Genomic DNA, 23,040 nt, shown 5'->3' on the forward strand with positions numbered 1-23,040 from the left:
TTCATTGAATGAATAATAAACAGAAAATTACATTTTAGGGGCTTCCCTAAATGTTTACCTCTGGTGGCTCAGTGGTAAACAATCCGCTTGGAATGCTGCAGACAAAGGTTCAATCCCTGCCGCAGAAAGACCCCACGCACCACCTTAACTAACTTCACTAACTAAGCCCGTGTGCCACAATCCTGAGCCTGTGCTCTAGAGCCTGGGAACCACAGCTACTGAAACCTGTGCGCCTACAGCCCATGCACCGCAACAAGGGAAGCCACCGCATTGAGAAGTGCACGCACTGCAACGCAGAGTAGCCCCTGCTCTTCAACTAGGGAAAAGCCTGTGCACAGCCATAAATAAATGAATAAAATTATTTTTTTGAAAAGAAAATTACATTTTAGACTGATGAAAGCTGTGCTAATGTAAGGTATAATTAATTTACACTTCCTGCAGTCTTGTGTTTGTGCCCTCGTTATGGCCTTTGAGCTGGATGAGAAAGTTTTCATTGTTGGTCCAGTCTGTTATCTGAGTTTCCTTTCTCTGGACCTTATGTAGTTCCTTACTACATATCTTGGGAGGCTTAGGGCATGGTGAGGATGCATTGGGGTTTAACAGAAGCATAAGACAGTACCTTGCTGGCTCATTCCAAAATCCTTACTCAAGAGGCTCAGCTTTGGTTGGACTTTTTACTCCTAAGAGAACATTAGGTGTCAGTGGCTTCATGGCAGAGTTGACAAAGAGGCCTAGATTCCTGTTCTAAGTTCACTATTAGATTGCAGCTTGTACTTACTTCATTTATTCTGTATCTAAGTTTAATGTGTCTTCTGAATAAATATCCCTTATTAAAAATTATAACATCATAATTAGAACAACATAATCCAAAACTATAACATCATTTTTTGAGCTGGAATCCTAAGGATCATCCTCTTTATCTCTGCTCCCTGTAAATGACACATCATCAAACAATGTCAACTCTTTTTTCCAAAGGTTCCCAAATTGTATTCCTTTCTTCCCATTCCCACTGCTGTTTCAGACCTTTAACACCAGGATTATTTCAGAAGCTCCTTTGCTGGAGCTTCCCTGCCCTTTGGTTTCCCTCTAGTAATCCATTTTACACACAGCAGCCAAAGCCCTCATCTGAAATACTATGATATTGCCATGAAGTATTAAATGGTTTCTCTGGCTATTATAATCCCAAATCACTTGGCCTGAGCTTGAAGGCCCTTCATCATTGACCACTCACTGACTTCTCCAGTCAGATTTTGGACTATTTTATTATCCAAGCCTTATATGTGGAATCAGCATTCCCACTTTCAGACTTCTGCCCAAGCTAGTCTTTTTCCTTGCAATGCTTTACCAAACTTCACCCAATCTCCCTTGTTCGTCTCCTCTCTACTCATCCTATCTGTAGTAGACTCTCCTTCTCTCTTCCTGATCTTTAATTTGGTGCCACATTCCATCGCTGTCTAAATGCTTGTCTCAGATTTTCTTCTCACCAAGTAGACTGTCAATAACCTATGTTAGGGACCACATCCTTATGCAGTTGGGCTTCCCAGGTAGCATAGTGGTAAAGAATCAGCCAGCAATGCAGGAGACAAGAGTTCAATCCCAAGGTCAGGAAGATCCCCTGGAGTAGGAAATGGCAACTCACTCCAGTATTCTTGCCTGGAGAATTCCATGAACAGAGGAGCCTGGAGGGCTACAGGCTATGGGGTCGCAGAGTGTCAGACATGACTAAGCAGGCATGCCTTATCCAGTTCAGTTCAACATTCACGCAGGGCATGTTCCAGATCAGAATCTGAACAGAGCGAGTTTCCAGTGTAATCTCGAGCAATTTAACCTTTCCATAAACTTCAGGTAGGTTAGTAAGAGGGTAAATGAAGGTTGTTTAAGCAGTTTCACGAATATAAAGTCCTTTGTAATGTCTGCTGCTGCTGCTAAGTCGCTTCAGTCGTGTCCGACTCTGTGCGACCCCATAGACAGCAGCCCACCAGGCTCCCCCGTCTCTGGGATTCTCCAGGCAAGAACACTGGAGTGGGTTGCCATTTCCTTCTCCAATGCGTGAAAGTGAAGTCGCTCAGTCATGTCCAACTCTTAGCGACCCTATGGACTGCAGCCTACCAGACTCCTCCATCCATGGGATTTCTCAGGCAAGAGTACGGAGTGGGGTGCCATTGCCCTCTCCGTTTGTAATGTCTGGCAGAGAGTAATTGTTGACTCACAAAGAGACAGCCAGCAAGGACTGAAGAAGACCGAGAGGGAAGAACTGGCCGCCAGGGGGAGCAAGAAGCCGAACTCTCCAGATCTCGTGATAGTTCCCAAGTTCTCCGAGACATCGCCTGATCTACTTCTGGCGGAAGCTTCCGGCGGGAAGAAGAAGCGCTGCCTCGCCTGTGGAGTTGCTTCCGGGTCGCGCGCCCGGAAGTAGGAAGTTGTCGGCCTATCCTCCTCGCCCGGAGGCTTGCTGTCCCCGAGGCGGGAGGAGCCCGAGGGGGCGCGGGCTCAGCGTGTGAGTGATTGGGGCCCGAGGCCGGGAGGGGGGAGGCAGCTTCGTGACAACACTGTCGCCGCACCCGTCTGTAAAATCCTCGCGCAGCCCACCTTTCCGCGCCAGTGCCACTCGTGCCCCTGCGCTGACCTCTTCTTTGAGCCTTTGGCGTTTTGCGGACTGACAGCACCCTTCACCAACTCCCCGGGGTCAACTTTCTTAAGACTTCTCCCTTTTTTCCGAGAGTTCCGCCCTAAATGAACTTGTTTCGCGAGGTCACAGTATGACCAAAACAGCGGTCCTAGCAAAGTCTATATTTCATTGCCCTTTCAGATTTGTCTTTTTTTTTTGAATGTTTACAGTAGATTTCCCGCCCCACTCCGAAACATCTTTTTCTGATCATTGTTAGGGAAGGATTTTTTTTTTTTTTTTAAATGTGATCTTGGTATATGATAAACATGGCATCTCGGATTTCAGAAAGGAATATGACTTGGTTTATTGGCTTGATTAAATGAGCTGTTTGTAATCTCCATTTAGAACAAGGAAATTTGCCTGCTTCATGTTGCCTAGTATTTTAAGATCATTAGTCCTGCAAGCCACACCTCTTTTCTGGTCTAAGAGCCTACATATACTTGGTATTTGCCAGTACACCAGTTTTAAGGTATTTGGCCTTCTCCTCATGATAGGGGCTTCCCTGGTGGCTCAGATGATAAAGAATCCACTTGCAGTGCAGGAGAAGTGGGTACAATCCCTGGGTCAGGAAGATCCCCTGGAGGATGAAACAGCAACCCATTCCTGTATTCTTGCCTGGAGAATTCTATGGACAGAGAAGCCTGGCCGGCTACAGTCCATGGGATTGCAGAGAGTCAGACAGACTGAGCGACTAACACTTTCACTCATAATAGAGACTACTTCCAGAATAATTTCTGTCTTTTCCTATTTGCTCATTTGGTTGTTCCCATAGTGGAATCTTCCATGGACATCTCTCCCTTAATAAATTTGCTTGTTTGAGTTATGACAGTTTCCCTTTAAGGAAGGACATGCTTTAACCTAAATTTAGCTTTGCTACATTGAAGTTTTGACTGAAGTTCACATCCACCAATTCGAATACCACAGGCCCTGTTTGCCCTTTCTGCTACAGACCAAAACAGTTTTCAAGACTCAGTTCAAATCCCTGTTCTTCCACAGCTACTTAAAGCTCCACACACACAAAAAATCCAAGTGTGAAGTTCCTATCTTGTTCACCTAAACTCTCATTAGGCTGATGTATTTTTAAAAAATGAGAAGTAAAATAACCATTAGTTTGTGAACAAAATGATTACTTTAGGTGTTTTCTATAAATTGTTCAACAGGCAGTGATAAGGTTCCATATCTCTGAGGTAAATTTCCATGTCTGTTATTAGTTTGTGTTGTTATTTTCTCCAAAAAATCTGCTTTCAAGAAACAGCTTCGTGGCAAGGAGACAAGGAATAGATGTAATACAGGGTAATAGGGTTGTGTTTAAGGTTCAAAGGGCAGAAATGAAGGGCCAAGATTCAAAGGGCAGAAATAGTGTTCACTCATTGGACAAAGCACAGGGGGATAGTTTTTGTAAACAGAAAATTACATGTACAGAAGCAGAAAGGTGTGAAATAGTATGGCAGCAAAGAATGTGAGGAAAGAATGGGAAACGAGACTGAACAGATAGGCAGTAACCAGTGGGTCATGCTAAGTAATTTGGACTTCATCTTATTGTAATTATTATGTATTTAATTTGGGTAATAAGACAAATGTTTTAGATATATCACCTTGTAATTGCTTACAACATGGTTGGAAAGACACAATTATCCTTATTTTATAGATAAAAACTCTGAGGCTTTAGAGAGGTTAAGACAGTGTCTCATGGCCACACAATAGATGGAGAATCTAGTATTTGAATTCAGCTTTTTCTGATTCCAGTGCTGGTATTCTTAACCACCATGCTAAATTATTCCCTAGCCGGGCGTGGGAAGTCAAGGAAAGTGCTAAAGTGCTTTAAATAGATGAGCAATGTAAGCCAGTTTGTGTTTTAGAAAAATAATTTGTAGAGACTGGCTCAGAAAGGAGAAAAGGGGTTGGAACTATAGAAATTAAAATATCTTTGTGATGGTCTATGGGAGGGATGTTGAGGGCCTTGACTGCCACTAATGTAGAGCTAAAGAGGAGGTGATGAATGTGAGAGCTATACAGGATATAAAATTGAGGATTTGGTGATTGGTTCATCGGTGGGGATGAGGAAGCAGGAGGAGAGGTTTTAAATTTGGAAAACTGATGTTTCCATTATTTGAGAAAAGGAATATAATAGGATAAACAGTTTGCAGGGGAAAAATAATAAGTCAGGTATGGACACATAACACGTAGGAGACTATAAGAAATTTGGGCCAGGATGTCTGGTAGCTGATTAGATGGATGGGTCTTGAGTTTTGGAGAGCTCTAGATTGGAGAAGTGGAGAAGGCAATGGCGCCCAACTCTAGTACTCTTGCCTGTAAAATCCCATGGACAGGAGAGCCTGGTGGGCTGCAGTCCATGGGGTCGCGAAGAGTCGGACGCGACTGAGCAACTTCACTTTCACTTTTCACTCTCATGCATTGGAGAAGGAAATGGCAGCCCACTCCAATGTTCTTGCCTGGAAAATCCCAGGGACAGGGGAGCCTGGTGGGCTGCTGTCTATGGGGTCGCACAGAGCTGGACATGACTGAAGCAACTTAGCAGCAGCAGATTGGTGAAGAGATTTAGGAATCACTAAAGCTGGTGGCTAAAGCCATGGAGGGAATGAGACAGTCAAGGACATCCGTGATGAATGCCAACATTCCGAGAGAATGAGAACAAGAGAATTATGCCAAGATTTGAGGGCACTTGAGGGAGATAATGGATAGGAATGGCAGCTGCTGCAAAGAGATAACTGAAAAAGTGTCCTTTGGACTTGGCATGTGAAGAAAGCCTTTGGTGACCTTAGTGAAAGCAGTATCGGTGGTGTGAGGGGAAAAGAAACAAATGCAGACCTGAGAAACGAGAAGGAAGTGAAACTTTTTGTTTGTTTGAGAGCTTAACTTTGAAAAGAGGAAGAGTATAAGCTCTGGAAATCTAGAGAGGAAGAATTTTTTTTTTTTTTTTTAAACCATAGAAACTAGAAAAAGTGAGGCGAGGTTTAAAAATCTGGGGGTTCCTGCTTCAAATATGTCAGTGTCATAAAAGGCCAGAAAAAACACCAGCATCTGTTGTAGATTTAAATAGACCAACGAGACATAACAGCTAACTGTGATATGTGATCATTGGTTGGTGCCTAGATTTCTACAAAGCTGTATGGCCTTTCTTTCCTTTCTTTTTTTTTTTTTTTTTTTTTTTGAAAGCTTGACCATGGACTAGATATTAAATAATGTTAGAGAATTATTAATTTTAATAGGTATGACAGTGATGCTGATGGTTATGTAGAATAATACTTTTATTTTCAGGAGGTACATGTTGAAACATTTAGAAGTGATTTCATGATGTGTTACATTAATAAGTTTCAAATGGTTCTGGTAAAAAAAAAAAAAAAGACAGTTGGACAGAAAGTAAATATAGCCAAATGTTTGTTAACAATTGGTGAATCTAAGTTAAGGATATACAAACATTCTTTGTACTACTACAGTTTTTCTAGAGGCTTGAAATTTTTCAAAATAAAAAATTGAGAGAACAACAATATATTTTCAGAGAGCAAAGAAAACACTAGACTCTTCAAGTCACAATGAGCAGAAATGTCCAGAAAGAGGAACGTTGATGATAAGAGTACAAAAAAGTGAAATTCCCTTAATTGTAAATTTAAAGCAGTTATTACAGTTTTAAATTGCTCCTCTTTTAAATTGTATCATTTTAATGTGTTATCATTTATCTTTCCTTTAAATGTGGAATTTGGTTTTTATTACAATTCAATGATAACCTTTTTTTCTGGTTTAATGAAACACGTCTTCAATCAATGAGAATCATTGGAAAAAATAGAATGGAATATATTCATAACACTGAAGAATGGATTATCATACTACATAGCTAGCATAATACTAAAGAACCTAGTATGTGGAAAAAGAAAATTTATTGTTAGGTACTCTGTATGTTCCTACCGTAGTTGAAGATTGGGAAATATTTAGATGGGCTTTTGAAACTTTCTTTCTGAATACAGCTTTTGTGTTTTAACTAGATGAGTCAGTATTGCATCTTAGAGTTGCCTAGATGGTATAGCTGTTTATTTGGGGAAACAGCTTTGGATTTGACATTCAGGGTGATGTCGTATCAGTGTTCAGAACATATTTATATCAATAGAGAAATTCTGTTTTAAACAGTATAAAGGAGAAATGTACATTTTGTCTGACCTCTTATCCTGTCTTCTGCTTTAACCGTCTTTATTGGTGAGTTCTGTCGGAGTCATTCTACCAGCTATGGCTCTGTCCTGTGTTTTCCTATACTGAGACTCAGAAGGAATTGTGGAGACCATCCCTTCAGAGTTGTCAGTTGCCTCCTTCTATTCCTTAAGTAATCCTTCAGATATTAACAGCCCCCTGGCTTATCTCCCCCAGGCCTCTCTTGAAAGCAGGATTTCTTAACCTCAGCACTCTTAGCGTTTTGAGCTCTCTGTCATGGGGAGTTGTCCTGTGCATCGTAAGAGGTTTAGTCTTTCTGCATTAGATGCTGTAGTGCCCCCTACAGCTTTTGTTTGTGTGTGTTGATGTATAGCTTTATTTGGAGAAAAATGTATCATTCACAGTCTATTGCCAAGTGCACTAATGTGTGTCCACCCCACCGAAGATGATAATCTGTTATTTAAGAAATTGTTTTGTTCAAGATCAGAAGTAAATACAAGCCTAGGAGATTTGCTGTGAGACATGAGTTGTGACTATGAGAGAAAGTAGAAATTCCAGGTTTTCCTTTCTGTTCCCTTTGGTTTCCCTCTTCTTGGGACTTTGAAGTTGGCATGGAGAAGAAAAAAATCATTGGGAAACGTTGAGTACCCCTCCAGTTTTGACAGTCGAAAAGGTCTCCAGACATCCCCTGGGGAGCAGAATCACCTGCTTGAGAAGTACTGTTCCACAGCAGTGTCTCCTGATTGGGGGTGTGCCTGTGATCAGCAGGAAAGAGGTTTGAAAACTTCCACACCTGGGTCCCACTCCCAGGCTTCTGGCATTTCGGTGTATAAAGGGTGTTGCATGATACCTTGATTTTTATAACTCTGTAGGTCATTCTGCCTATGCCCTTGCAGGTATAAGCCACTGTTAAGAGTCGAGCTCACTCATCGAAACTTCTCTCTGTGGCAAAGCTCATTTCTGCCAGAGTTGGACCTTCTTACTAGAGAGAAAGGGATTGCCATCAAGCTTCAGCTGATTTCACTTAGTCTAGATGAATATACTTGATGCTTAACCCTGACTTTGTGTTTGTTTGTTTTTTAAGGGGCAAGTTCTTTGTTTTTGTTTTTTTAATACAAACCCTTGTGTTGAGGGTTGACTTTCAACAGATCCTAGCAAGGGAGCTGCTCTGCTAGTTTGACCTAAAGGACAAGATTTTTTGTTGTGGTTGTTTAATTAACATCATATCCACTAGATGCCAGTAGTACCCCTGAAGTGTGACAATCACAAATGTCTCCAAACTTTTTACATACCCCTGGGGGAAGGAGGAGGAGAGTTGCCCCTAGTTGAGAACCACTGATTTTAGCAAAGACAAAAAGAAGGCTTATTACCAAGACCCACCATGTGCTCGTAGAAACTTCATTAAATTATTAGTAACTATCCTTCTGGTATCTCGGGAAATGGCATCAGAATCTCAGGGAAGAAGGATATACAGCTTGCGAGAAGTGTGTGTATTCAGTATCATATTACCATTTTGTACTTCCAGAAATAGTCATATACCCTTAGAATTTTAGAGCTAGATCAGATCAGATCAGTCACTCAGTCGTGTCCGACTCTTTGCGACCCCATGAATCGAAGCACGCCAGGCCTCCCTGTCCATCACCAACTCCCGGAGTTCACTCAGACTCAGGTCCATCCAGTCAGTGATGCCATCCAGCCCTCTCATCCTCTGTCGTCCCCTTCTCCTCCTGCCCCCAATCCCTCCCAGCATCAGAGTCTTTTCCAGTGAGTCAACTCTTGGCATGAGGTGGCCAAAGTACTGGAGTTTCAGCTTTAGCATCATTCCTTCCAAAGAAATCCCAGGGCTGATCTCCTTCAGAATGGACTGGTTGGATCTCCTTGCAGTCCAGGGGACTCTCAAGAGTCTTCTCCAACACCACAGTTCAAAAGCATCAATTCTTTGGCGCTCAGCCTTCTTCACAGTCCAACTCTCACATCCATACATGACCACTGGAAAAACCATAGCCTTGACTAGCCGGACCTTTGTTGGCAGAGTAATGTCTCTGTTTTTGAATATGCTATCTAGGTTGGTCATAACTTTCCTTCCAAGGAGTAAGCGTCTTTTAATTTCATGGCTGCAGTCACAATCTGTAGTGATTTTGGAGCCCAGAAAAACAAAGTCTGACACTGTTTCCACTGTTTCCCCATCTATTTCCCATGAAGTGGTGGGACTGGATGCCATGATCTTTGTTTTCTGAATGTTGAGCTTTAAGCCAACTTTTTCACTCTCCTCTTTCACTTTCATCAAGAGGCTTTTGAGTTCCTCTTCACTTTTTGCCATAAGGGTGGTGTCATCTGCATATCTGAGGTTATTGATATTTCTCCCGGCAATCTTGATTCCAGTTTGTGTTTCTTCCAGTCCAGCGTTTCTCATGATGTACTCTGCATTTAAGTTAAATAAACAGGGTGACAATATACAGCCTTGATGAACTCCTTTTCCTATTTGGAACCAGTCTGTTGTTCCATGTCCAGTTCTAACTGTTGCTTCCTGACCTGCATACACATTTCTCAAGAGGCAGATCAGGTGGTCTGGTATTCCCATCTCTTTCAGAATTGTACACAGTTTATTGTGATCCACACAAAGGCCTTGGCATAGTCAATAAGCAGAAATAGATGTTTTTCTGGAACTCTCTTGCTTTTTCCATGATCCAGCGGATGTTGGCAATTTGATCTCTGGTTCCTCTGCCTTTTCTAAAACCAGCTTGAACATCAGGAAGTTCACGGTTCACATATTGCTGAAGCCTGGCTTGGAGAATTTTGAGCATTACTTTACTAGTGTGTGAGATGGGTGCAATTGTGCGGTAGTTTGAGCATTCTTTGGCATTGCCTTTCTTTGGGATTGGAATGAAAACTGACCTTTTCCAGTCCTGTGGCCACTGCTGAGTTTTCCAAATTTGCTGGCATATTGAGTGCAGCAGAAACTTTAAAAACATTCTGGTTCAATCCTCATGCTTTTTGGATGAGGAAATAGGCCAAGTGACTTAGACAAATCATAGTAGTGAGTATAGTAAATGCTACAACAGTGATAAGTTCAAATGCTATAAATACACATTTAAAATATCTTTATTGAGATATAATTTATGTATGCCATGAAACTCACCTATTTAAGATGTACACTTCAATGGGATTTTTTTATTCACAGAGTTGCGCAACAATCACAATTTGTTTTGAACATTTTTGTCACTCCGGGAAATAGCTTTGTATCTATTAACAGTCACTCCCCATTCCTCCCCACCCCCTCCCCTAGGCAACCCCTAATATTTTCTGTCTCTATTTTGCCCGTCCTTGACTTTTCATATAAATTCAGTCATGTAATTATCTTCTTTCACTTGGCATAATGTTTTCAAGGTTCATCCATGTTGTAGCTGCTGCTGCTGCTGCTAAGTTGCTTCAGTCGTGTCCAACCCTGTGTGACCCCATAGATGGCAGCCCACCAGGTTCCTCTGTCCCTGGGATTCTCCAGGCAAAAATACTGGAGTGGGTTGCTATTTCCATCTCCAGTGCATGAAAGTGAAAAGTGAAAGTGAAGTCACTCTGTCGTGTCCGACTCTTTGTGACCCATGGACTGTAGCCTACCAGGCTCCTCCGACCATGGGATTTTCCAGGCAAGAGTACTGGAGTGGCGTGCCATTGCCTTCTCCAGTCATGTTGTAGTATGTGTCAATGTTTTATTCCTTTTTATTGTCCAGTAATATTCCATTTTGTGGATATTATTGATGTATGAATATTATTGAAATCCATTTTGTTATCCTTTCTTGGATATTTGGATTGCTTTCATTTTTGAGCTCTTATGAGTACTGTGACTTAAACAAGTTTTCGTGTGGATATTTGTTTTAAATTATCATGGGTACATACTTACAAGTGGAGTTGCTGGCTCCTGTGGTAGCTCTGTATTTGAGTTTCTGAGGAACTGCCAGACTTTTCCAAAGCTGCTGCGTCATTTTACGTTCCCACTCGCAGTGTACAAGAGTCCCACTGCCAGCACTGGTTATTCTCTGACTTTTTGATTATAGCCATCCCAGTGGGTGAGAGGTGCATTTCACTGGGGTTTTGATTTACACTTCCTTGAATACCAGACCACCTGACCTGCCTCTTGAGAAACCTGTATGCAGGTCAGGAAGCAACAGTTAGAACTGGACATGGAACAACAGACTGGTTCCAAATAGGAAAAGGAGTACGTCAAGGCTGTATATTATCACACTGCTTGTTTAACTTATAAGAGTACATCATGAGAAACACTGGACTGGAAGAAACACAAGCTGGAATCAAGATTGCTGGGAGAAATGTCAATAACCTCAGATACGCAGATGACATCACCCTTATGGCAGAAAGTGAAGAGGAACTCAAAAGCCTCTTGATGAAAGTGAAAGTGGAGAGTGAAAAAGTTGGCTTAAAGCTCAACATTCAGAAAACAAAGATCGTGGCATCCGGTCCCATCACTTCATGGGAAATGGATGGGGAAACAGTGTCAGACTTTATTTTTTTGGGCTCCAAAATCACTACAGATGGTGACTGCAGCCATGAAATTAAAGGACGCTTACTCCTTGGAAGGAAAGTTATGACCAACCTAGATAGCATACTGAAAAGCAGAGACATTACTTTGCCAACAAAAGTCCATCTAGTCAAGGCTGTGGTTTTTCCTGTGGTCATGTATGGATGTGACAGTTGGACTGTGAAGAAAGCTGAGCGCCGAAGAATTGATGCTTTTGAACTGTGGTATTGGAGAAGACTCTTGAGAGTCCCTTGGACTTCAAGGAGATCCAGCCAGTCCATTCTGAAGGAGATCAGCCCTGGGATTTCTTTGGAGGGAATGATGCTGAAGCTGAAACTCCAGTACTTTGGCCACCTCATGCCAACAGTTGACTCATTGGAAAAGACTCTGATGCTTGGAGGGATTGGGGGCAGGAGGAGAAGGGGACGACAGAGGATGAGATGGCTGGATGGCATCACTGACTGGATGGACCTGAGTCTGAGTGAACTCCGGGAGTTGGTGATGGACAGGGAGGCCTGGCGTGCTTCGATTCATGGGGTCGTGAAGAGTCGGACATGACTGAGCGACTGAACTTAACTGAACTGATGGCTAATGAGGTTAAACATCTTTTCATGAGTTTCTTGGCCATTTGTATATCCTCTGTGGAGAAATATCTATTTAGATATTTTGCCCATTTTTAGTTGGGTATTTATCTTTTTATAATTGAGTTCTAAGAATTCTTTATGAACTCTGACTTTTAGTCCCTTATCAGATATATAATTTGCAAATAACATCACCCTCCCCCATTCTGTAGGTTGTCATTTTACTTTCTCGATGGTATCATTGGCAGCACAAAAGTTGTTAATTTTGATGTAGTCCAATTTAATTTTCTTTAGCTATTTGTGCTTTTGGTATCCTGTCTAAGAAGCCATTGCCTACTCCAGTGTTACAAAGATCCCCCTTTGTTTTCTAGTTTTGGGTCTTCTATCCATTCTGAATTAATTTTTATCTGTAGTGTAAGGAAGTGTCCAACTTCATTCTTTTGCATGTGGATATATAGTTGTTCCAGCACCATTTGTTGAAAATATCCATTTTATTTTCTGTTATTTTTTTTTGGGCCATGCCATACAGATTATGGAATATTAGTTTCCCTACCAGGGATTGAACCCCAGCCCCCAGCAGCAAAGGAGCCAAGACCTAACCACTGGACTACCACGGAATTCCCGAAAATACACAATAGACTTTCATCACCCTTTTACCTGAATCTTAAAATGAAGCCCTATGTGGTCTTTAAAAAAACTCTTTGAGCAACGGCAGAGAGTTTGGAGAAAGATTGTGTCCCCTAAAATGTGTGGGGGACCCCTCCAGTCCTCAGAATCTAGGTTCTGCCCACTGTTCGAAGTCTGACTCTGACTTGGTCAGCCTTGGGTTGGGGCCCAGGTATGAGCATTCCTGAAAGCTCTCTAGGTGATCCTGCCGTGCAGGCAGTTGAGGACTAGGGCACTGTTCGAGGAGGAGCTGTACCGGGGTGTGTGCTGGCCTGTGGAGCGCAGGCCGCTGCCTCTGTGGAGCTTCCTGACTCTTCTGCTCTACAGAGGGCAGCATCTCCTCACGGAAGGGATAGAGTTGTTCCATGTTAGTGCTTCTCCATGTTAGAAACACCTTAGGGATGAAGTCTGTGAAATAAGAGGACCCTGTGCGTTATGAAAACAACAACAGCAAAACTCCCAACCAACAGAAGACAGTGTGGATCCCAAGGGCTGTTTCTCCTCCTACGAAAAAGTGAAAGTGAAGTCTGACTCTTTGTGACCCCGTGGACTGTAGCCTACCGGGCTCCTCCGTCCATGAGATTTCCCAGGCAAGGGTACTGGAGTGCGTTGCCATTTCCTTCTCCAGGGGATCTTCCCCACCCAGGAATCAAACCCAGGCCTCCCGCATCGTAGGCAGATGCTTTACCGTCTGAGCCACCAGGAAAGTTTTTTCCTCCTATAAATGAAGAAGAACACTGTTCCGTAGCCCAAGTGCTTTTTAAAGAGAAGTGCTTTATTTTGTTTTACAAGTGATCCAGGGAGAATTCTATATTGCCTTTACTTTTTGCCTTTTATTGTATGGCCATTGTGAAACGGCCTGGCTTTAAAATAAGTGTGAGAACACAAATTGAATTTTAAAATAAGTTATATAGATCTTAGGTTTTTAAAACATGTAAAATACAAACGAAATGCCCTTTGTTGTCTAAAATTCTATTTGCAGAAAAGCATGAGGACTGCAGCCTGCCAAGTGTGAAGCGCTCCCATGCCGTGGTTTTGTGTTGTCTGAAATGCTTGCTCAGCCAGGAACGAAGCATATCAGCAGGTTCCTCAGTAAATCTTGCCTTCAGTGATCAGTTCCTCCTCTCATGTTGCTAAAAGGTTCATTTGATGTGAAAGGAAGGAAGTAATTGATCAATAACACTTTCTGTAGTCTATTTCTTTTTATTTTAGTAAATTACCTGTAGCAGATCTCCTGTGATTGGTTTCAGAAATCTTTTGGGAGACTTCCCAGGTGGTCCAGTAGGTAAGACTCCTCGCTCCCAATGCAGGGGGCCCAGGTTTGATCCCTGGTCAGGGAACTAGATCCCACATGCCTCAACTAACAGATCCCTCATGCCACGACATAGATCCCAAGTGTCACAACTAAGACCCAACACAGACAAATATTTATTTAAAAAAAAATCATTTTGGACAGGCACTAGCATTTCAGAGTCCCATTAAGGATTTGTTTTTGTGCTCTGAACTGGTATTCCTCAAAGTGTTTGGGAACTAATGCTGGTCTGTAAACCATTTTTGTTACTAGCCCACAATTAAGAAACACTTAAAAATTTGTACCACATCTTGACATTATCTCGACATATTCATTATGTTTTACAAAAGAATTGGTCAGCAGTGGATTGGGAAAAACACAGAACTGGTCCCTCCCCACAGGTAGCCGAGAAGTACTGTTCTAAAGGATGTAACTTTGAGAAGGAAGTACTTTAAAGAAACCATCTTTTTACATTTATTTTCTCTCTGTCTCTCAGAGACTCTGCATTGGAAGACATGGATCTTGCTGCTAATGAGCTCAGCATTTATGACAAACTCTCAGAGACTGTTGATTTGGTAAGACAGACGGGCCATCAGTGTGGCATGTCAGAGAAGGCAATTGAAAAATTTATCAGACAGCTGCTGGAGAAGAATGAACCTCAGAGGGGGCCACCCCAATATCCACTCCTTCTAGCTATGTACAAGGTAAAAACTTGGAAATAGCTTAGACAGAGCACAGACCCATCAACATTCTCCCCAGATATTACTGCTGACTGATTCCACCACTGAACCTTGGTTTTTTCTATGAGTCAATTGGCCTTTACTCTTTGTTACCATATATGATTAGGAAACTTGACTCTTCTGTTAAATGTTGTAGGTGAAAGCTGTGTACTTATGGATAGCTGTATTTGCATGTATTTTTAAATGGTGAACATGGCCCTTGATCCATGTGATACAAACTTGGTGAGCCTTGCAGTTGTCACAGTTGTCAAGCTTTAAATCCTTTCAGAAGTGAATGTCAATGGCTTGTTTATGAAAATGGATTAGTTCTTAAAACACATTGGACATAGTAGAAGATGCCTTTTGTTTTGTTTTTTTCCCCCTTGGCATTAAAGTATTTCATTTGCTGGGACTATTATTAATCCATTTCCTGTCTTTCCTTGTAGGTCTTCATAACCCTGGGATTAATCTTGCTCACTGCCTACTTTGTGGTTCAACCTTTCAGCCCATTAGCACCTGAACCAGTGCTTTCCGGAGCTTACACCTGGCGCTCACTCATCCATCACATCCGGCTGATGTCTTTGCCCATTACCAAGAAGTATATGCCAGAAAATAAGGGAGTTCCTCTGCGTGGGGGCAAGGAAGACAGACCCTTTCCAGGTAGAGCACTATATTCACTACTTATTAGATACAGCTTTCTTGCAGTATGTCATGAGAAAGAAGGTCACATTTATTGACATCTAATGAGAGACACTTTGCTGTGTTGTCTCATTTAATTCCATCCTCAGTAAAACTCTGTGAATGGGTTTTATTACCCCATTTTGCAGATTGAGAAACTGAGGCTCCGAGGATGAAGAAACTTGTCAGAGAAACACATCTGGTGTCGTCAAATTCAAGCCCCCTGATTCTTAAACACACATGTTGGGGATGAGAGTTTTTCCTCATAGGAAGGATTTGAGTGTATCTTTACCATTTTCCCTCCTATGGTCCCTATCCATAATAGATATTTTAATAAGTAGCTATCGCTTTATTGAAAGCATCTGAGTCCAACCCCTTAATAGTCCTTAGCCTGTTGGGCTAGGTTTTTGTCTAGGTGTATCCCTCTCTTTCAGTTGAATCTTGTCTGTTTCATGATTCACTTACATAGTGCTCATAAGTATACAACTTTGCCAATAAGTTGAATTTAAGAAACACTTTAGTAACAATGCAGTGGTAGCACAGGAATTCCTGGTCGGATAGACCATTTGAGGAGTTGCTTTTTTGAAAATAGTGTAATGCAGTAAGACTTGATATTTACTTTTTGAGAAAGAATAGAGGGATATTATTTGGGGATTTTATTTTAGTCATCTATTATTTTATCTGTTTATCTTATTCGCCTGTGTGAAGGAATATGTACATTAACACCACAAATGGATTATAGAACTTTTTGTATAACCATGTTCTGAAACCTTAGGCTTCAAAATAACTGTTGAAGAAGTATGTCTTCTCTTCAATGTTGTTTTCCAAAAAAAAAAGTTAGTAGTTGAAACCAAGCTTTATAATCATAGTGCTACTCTTTAAGCCAAGACCTAATCAGTCATAAAAATCATCACTTGGTTTGGGTCTCCTTTGAAAGCTATTTTTGTACACTTGGGGAAATCCTTAAGAGGTTTCCAGAATTATATCAAAATCAGAGGAAGGGAACATTGTAAAACAAAAACCCCACCTCATAAGTCTTTTTTTTTTTTTTAATCAACTCATATATTTAGACTTTTAAATTCCAGATTTAACTTTCTAATGTTTATTGGGAAGGTTATTTTTGAAATGTCATCAACAGAGCTCCAACTGTTTATCAGGGAGGTCCAGAGCACGTGGGGAAAAAGCCAGAGAAACTGGTCAGTGAGGCCAGCCTGCCCTGCTTCCTCGGATGCACCGGCCCCCGTCCTGTCTTCCCCTCCCAGCCTCCCAAAGCTCCTCGTCTGCTCTGTGGCACGTGGGAGGAAGTCCGCAGTGTTTAGGACCAGGTTCACGGCATTTACTTTCTTTCTCTCCATGTTATAAACTACATCTCCACAGACTCTTGAGTTAAGAAAACATAGTCAGTGGACAGTGATTGCTCATTCTGTGTATCAGAGTTTAAAAATTCAAGAAACATCAGTGTCTTGTCAACAAGCCAGGTTCAACAAGCCAGGTTGTTTGACCACTCCAAATGAATATTTTGCCTTGCATATTAAAATAAAATGAGTCCTTAGAGTGCACTTGTAAAGAGAGAGCATTGGAAGGGTGTGGTTTTAGGTCTTTAATGTTGTTGATTCTACTACAAAGCTGCTTTTACTTGTAAACAGAGATTTGTTACCCTATTTTCCTATGTCTCATAATTCTGGGAAGCTGTAGACATGTAACAGCATTTTGCATAGCATTTGGAGGGAAGCTTAAGAATGCATAATGAAATAAGGGGTGAATGGAAACATGTTGGGGAGAATTAGATAACAGAAGTGCAGGGACTTCTCCGGTGGGTCCAGTGGTTAAGACTCAAAGCTTCCATTGTAAAGGACATGGGTTTGATCCCTGATCAGGGAACTAAGATCCCACATCCTGGGAGGCCAAAAAAAAAAAGAAATGCAAACTGCTGGTCCTGGAAGAGGGCCAGAAAAGCAAAACACATAAATTATCGTTCCTGTTGTCATGTACCAGAAAGCAGCGGCCTTTCAGTTAGGACTACTTAGCAGTACCTTCAAAGTCAGTGTAGAAGGAGAATGTAAAGTGAGCGTGGCTCCCCAGCAGAAAGCCCTTCAGCGTGCTGTTTCCCTAAGGGCTGCCTGGTGCCCCCAGCGACCATCTGACGCTCCTTGCAGGGGCAGCGGCAACTCCAGACGCGCCACACCGGTGCTGTTAGGTCTCCTCCCGACCGCCGGTGGCTTTCCCTCTTGACTCTGCCCAGGGAACAAACGCAACAGAAGTGGGGTTTTGTTTTCCTAGGTTTCAGCCTTGGGTAGGAAACCCTGCCCCTGAATCCTCTTCATAGGGTGAATGAGGTGACTCTGGTGAGTCATGTAGACACCCCACTCTGTAGCAGAAAATAACTAAGCTGACTTACTTAGTACTTGCCAGTTGCCAGGCCCTGTTCAAAGGGCTTTCCATGTGGTGGCTCACTTGATCTTTACAATATTCCCAGGCAGCAGGTTCTGGTTTTATGTCTGTTTTACAGAAGACACTGAAATACAGTGAGATTAGGTCACTTGCCTGAGAATCCAAGGCTGGTAAGTCATGGAACCATGGCAGGCAGATTCTTTACCGGATTCTTTACCACTGAGCCACCAGGGAAACCTTGACTTACTATTTGACTTAACCTTTTCTCTCTCTTTTTTGAAAAACACTGATTGATTGATTCTGTTTGGCTGTGCCAGGCCTTTGTTGCAGCACACAGGCTCTTTAGTTGCAGCGTGTGGGTTCTGCTTCCTGACCAGGGATCAAGCCCTGGCCCGCTGCATTGGGAGCTCTGAGTCTTAGCCACTGGGCCACCAGAGAGTCCCAGTCCTTTCTCTTATTAAACTATAGTTTTCCCTTCACATTTACATTTTTAGTTCTTACCCACTCTCCCACCCCCATCTCCCACCTTCTACCTTTATATCCATTTTGACCCTGCCATCTGTCCTCTTGGATTTTATCCTTCCCTAAAATCATTGTCTTAGAGCTCAAAAGGAACGTTAGAGTTGATCTGGTACATACTCCTGTTTTTTTTTGTTTTTTTTTTTTAACTTTTTATTTTGTATTGGCGTGTATCCAGTTAACAGTGTTGAGATTGTTCAGGTGAACAGCAGAGGAACTCAGCCATACATGTACGTGAGTCCATTCTCCCCCACACTCCCCTCCCATCCAGTCTGCTACATAACATTGAGCAGAATTCCATGTGCTATACAGTAAGTCCTTGGGAATTTTCCATTTCAAGTACAGTGGTGTGTACATGTCCATCCCAAATTCTCGATCTCTACCTTGGAATCTTGCCCTCTGTCAACCATAAGTTTGTTCTGTAAATCTGTGTCTGTTTCCGTTTTGTAAATAAGATTATTTGTATCATTTCGATTTAGATTCCCCATATAAGGGTATCATACAGTTTTTCTCCTCCTCTGACTGACTGCACTCAGCGTGACGATTTCTAGGTCCATCCATGTTGCTGCAGATGACATTGTTTGATTCATTTTAATGGCTGAGTAATATTCCATTGTACATGTGTGCCTCATCTCTCTCCATTCCTTTCTTGATGGGCATTTAGGTTGCTTCCATGCCCCTGTTTTACGAAGAGGAAACACTGGCTGGAAGAGGTGGAATAGCTTGCTTACCCAGTCACACATGACAGACTAGCACTTGAACCTTAGTTTCTTAACTTGAGTCTGCCACTCGTTCCATCACATCACACTTACTGTCTGCTGCCTTTGCCCTCACACAAGCCAGGTTCCAGCCTGTTCAGTTCAGTTCAGTCGCTCAGTCGTGTCCAGCTCTTTGCGACCCCATGAACTGCAGCACACCAGGCCTCCCTGTCCATCACCAACTCCTGGAGTCCACCCAAACTCATGTCCATTGAGTCGGTAATACCATCTAATCATCTCATCCTCTGTCATCCCCTTCTCCTCCTGCCCTCAGTCTTTCCCAGCATCAGGGTCTTTTCAAATGAGTCAGCTCTTCACATCAGGTGGCCAAAATACTGGGGTTTCAGCTTCAACATCAGTCCTTCCAAAGAACACCCAGGGCTGATTTCCTTTAAGATGGACTGGTTGGATCTCCTTGCAGTCCAGAGGACTCTCAAGAGTCTTCTCCAACACCACAGTTCAAAAGCATCAATTCTTTGGCGCTCAGCTTTCTTTATAGTCCAACTCTCACATCCATACATGACTACTGGAAAAACCATAGCCTTGACTAGACTATTAGACTGAACTATTTTGTTTACTTTGGGCATTTCTGATTTTTAATTGTAACACTCATATATCCTGAGAAGGCCTGGGTCAGTTCCTCACATACAGTTAGAAGGTGCATCTCTGTATGTGTACTGCATAATTGGAAGGTTACGTATCCATGAGCTTTGAAGGGGTGGTTGAAGTGGATCTCCCAGTATTAAGGAGTTTGCGGAATAGTAGATCGTTCATGACTCTAATCAGACTTAGAGTCCAGGCCAGTGCTCATACCTATTTATTTGCAAATAAAAGAGTAAAGTGACGACAACTCCGTCCAGCACTTACAGCGTGTATACCAGGCACTGTGTCATGTACTGCACCCGGTGTTCCCCAGTCTTCACAGCAATCACGTAAGGCAGTTAACATTTTATGTTAATATTTCAGAGATGAGGGAGCTGATATGCAAGGGGGTTGACTAACTAAGCTGAAGTCTCACATCCAGAGACAAATTTCTATACGAGGAGGACTTACAAAAATGGCTGAACTCTACAGTTTGGAATTGTTCATACGCATTGCTTCCTGACAGCAGAGCTGTTGGCAAAATGATTTCTTGGGTTCTTTCCATCCCTATGGTGTATGAAAGTGCCTCTGGGCCTGTTGCCACTCCTGCAGGGGGCCTGGCCAAGGTCAAGGCTTCACCCCTGCCTCATGCCCAGGGAGCCGGAAGTGCTAAGCAAAATGAGCTGCTGGAGCATAGCCTGATTAAATACTGAGCACGCACCAGTGAATGTCACAGAGGCTTTGTTGTGGACTTTGCAGGCTTCTCTTAGGTACATTTCTAATATGAGACATCTAAGAAATCATGAGATTGTATTTATTTAATCCTTATTTTGAGGTTTTTCTCCAAATTCAGATCATCTGATTTTTTTTCTCCTGATGGACTTGATCCTATTGTTGTGTGTGTGTGTGTGTGCTCAGTCATGTCTGACTCTTAGTGGCCCCATGGACTGTAGTCCACCAGGCTCTTCTGCCCATGAAATTCTCCTGCAAAGAATTCTGGCGTGGGGTGCTGTTTCCTACTCCAGAGGATCTTCCCTACCCAGGTATCGAACCCGAATCTCTTGCATCTCCTGTGTTCGCAGACGAATTCTTTACTACTAGCACCACCTGGGAAGCCCAATCCTATCGTTAAATCTTCTGAAAAGTCAAAGTTTCATTCATTCAGTCAGTCATTCAGTGAGTGTGTATCGAGACCCTGTTGTACACCAGGCACTGTTCTCAACAGAGCAGCGAACAAAACAGTCCCCCTCCGGCACCCTGCTCTCGCGGAGCTGGCCTTGACTTTGTGTCTTTCTTCTTCCCTATCCTTTTTACCCATAGGGAGGTTTTTGTGCTCCTGGAAAGAAATATATATATATATATATATTTTTTTTTTTCTTTTTGCCAGATTAATAGTCTGTGTAAAAGGACTCTCCGCTTCAAATTCCAGAGTATGTTACGATTGTTCACAGCGAGCCAGCCTGGGTGCGTTTCCTTTGTAAACAACTCTCAGGCACCAGGAAGCCTCCTGACAGGCCCTGGCTCGCCGCTGTTCTGCAGAGTGCCCAACTCACAGAGAAGCCTGGGAGGTTACAGTTTCTGCCCTCCTTACCTTCAAGGCTGTGTTTTGTCCGCAAGACTGTTTTTGATATCTCACACAGTGAAACGATGCCGTGATCAGAGTGAAAATTTGGAATCCAGATCCTGTCTTTTATCGAACTCTAATAATGTGGAGTTTCACTTCTCTGGCACAACTGTTTTTTTTTAGTATAAGGAGGATACCTTGAGGAAGGAAGCCTTAGAAATCAAAAGAAAGTTAGGGATTGCCATCCAGCTTCCTTTCTGTTTGGTGCTGGAGGACAAGTGGACAGACGCCGAGGAGGGCTGAAAAGAAGTGAGATGCAGCGTGTTTGGTAACTGAAGAAAAGCCGTGGACCAGGGTGGTGTGGGATGGTCTGCTGTGTGCTGTTGGCTGTTTTCCAGCATGAGTGAGATTTTGCTCACAGAGCACACAGCACACAAAACCTTTTCAGACAGATGGAGGCCAAGTTGAAGTCTGGTCTTTTCTCCTTTTGTTGTTGGAAATTCTGTGAGAAGGGGAAAAGGAGCCCCAACTGTACACAGCCCCCTCCTCCTGGTCACTTCACTGCTTAGCCATTCCTCAATCCCTTTCTGAAACAAATAAGAGCACATTCTTTATCCACCTTGGTGACAAAGGCTGCAGAGAAGTCCAGAGTAGCTCTTCCTCTTGAAGTGCTGCTGCTGCTGCTAAGTCGCTTCAGTCGTGTCTGACTCTGTGCAACCCCATAGACGGTAGCCCACCAGGCTCCGCTGTCCATGGGATTCTCCAGGCAAGAACACTGGAGTGGGTTGCCACTTCCTTCTCCAGTGCATGAGCTCCCCTTAATTCAGATGGAGTGTATGAACTACCCCCATTCTGGGGATTGTTTTTCTGCATCACCTCCCCTCTTCCTTGGCTGGCCACCAACCTGGCCCAGGTTCCTCTTCTGTCAGGGGCCTCTTCAGGGGCCTGCCTTCCACGATGACTAAACTCTGCATTAAAAGTTAATACTCTCGGTTTGAGTCTTCATGGTCTTCAAAGACATACAAAAAATGTTTTTTTTTTTTTATTGAAGCATAGTTGATTAACAATGTTGTGTGTAGGTGTACAGCAAAATGATTCTGTTCTACATATACACGTATCTATTTTTTTCCCCACCGTACTTCACGGCTTTCAGGATCTTAGTTCCCCGACCAGGGATTGAACCTGGGCCCTTGGCAGTGAAAGCTCAGAGTCCTAACCACTGAACCACCAGGGAATTCCCTCCAAAGACATTTTTATTTGGAAAATACATAAAACATATATGAAGACAAAAAAAAGACATAAGATTTTGATTTTTGAAAATACACTTTTTAACTTTTTTTGGCCGTGCCACATGGCATGTGGCATCTTTATTTCTCTTCCAGGAATAAAGCCCGTGCCCCTTGCATTGGAAGCACAGAGTCTTAACCCCTGCACTGCCAGGAAAATCCAAAAATATATTTTTAATGAAGTAAATTCTCTCACCTCTACCCCTCCCAACTCCTCCACCCAGGCAACCACTGGTAATAACTTGAATATACATCCATCCTTCTGAGTTTTTCCATGGCTGTGCAGATCCCTATACTTTGTATCTATAAATATAAAATATTTTTTGATTCACACACACAAGGAAGGCTTATGTAAATATTTTTGGCTAGGAACATTGTATTAGTTTCTAAGTTTGCTGTATGTAACAAAGTACCAAAGGTCAGGCGAATTAAAACAACAAAAATTAATCTTCTCACAGTTTTGGAGGCTAGAAATCCAAAATCAAAGTGTTTCAGGGCTCTTCTCCTTCTCAAAGGCTCTAGGGACGAATCCTTCTTGGCTTCTTCCAGGTTCTGCTGGTTGCCATCAGTCCTCGGCATCCTTAGCTATGGCTGCATAACTCTGTATGGCCATCTTCCCTCTTGGAGTCGTCATGTGGCCTCTCT

The 23,040-nt window shown here is 42.6% G+C and overlaps 1 protein-coding gene across 4 annotated transcripts in view; it reads left to right on the forward strand.

Moving 5' to 3' along the window:
- Nucleotides 1-2,342: 2,342 nt before the first annotated feature.
- Nucleotides 2,343-23,040, forward strand: part of C23H6orf89 (chromosome 23 C6orf89 homolog) — a 40,937-nt gene continuing 20,239 nt past the window's right edge. Inside the window, exons 1-4 of one of the 4 annotated variants that reach the window (XM_019985745.2) lie at nucleotides 2,346-2,497; nucleotides 13,590-13,892; nucleotides 14,395-14,602; nucleotides 15,064-15,277. In XM_019985745.2, the coding sequence (XP_019841304.1) occupies nucleotides 14,414-14,602; nucleotides 15,064-15,277 (403 nt within the window). In that variant the 5' untranslated portion in view covers nucleotides 2,346-2,497; nucleotides 13,590-13,892; nucleotides 14,395-14,413. Of the gene's footprint in view, nucleotides 2,498-13,589; nucleotides 13,893-14,394; nucleotides 14,603-15,063; nucleotides 15,278-23,040 lie in introns of those variants that run through there. The other 3 variants (XM_019985747.2, XM_019985746.2, XM_070777887.1) reach the window with 3 other exon arrangements.

Source organism: Bos indicus, chromosome 23, assembly GCF_029378745.1.
Source record: "Bos indicus isolate NIAB-ARS_2022 breed Sahiwal x Tharparkar chromosome 23, NIAB-ARS_B.indTharparkar_mat_pri_1.0, whole genome shotgun sequence".
Taxonomy (NCBI): domain Eukaryota; kingdom Metazoa; phylum Chordata; class Mammalia; order Artiodactyla; family Bovidae; genus Bos; species Bos indicus.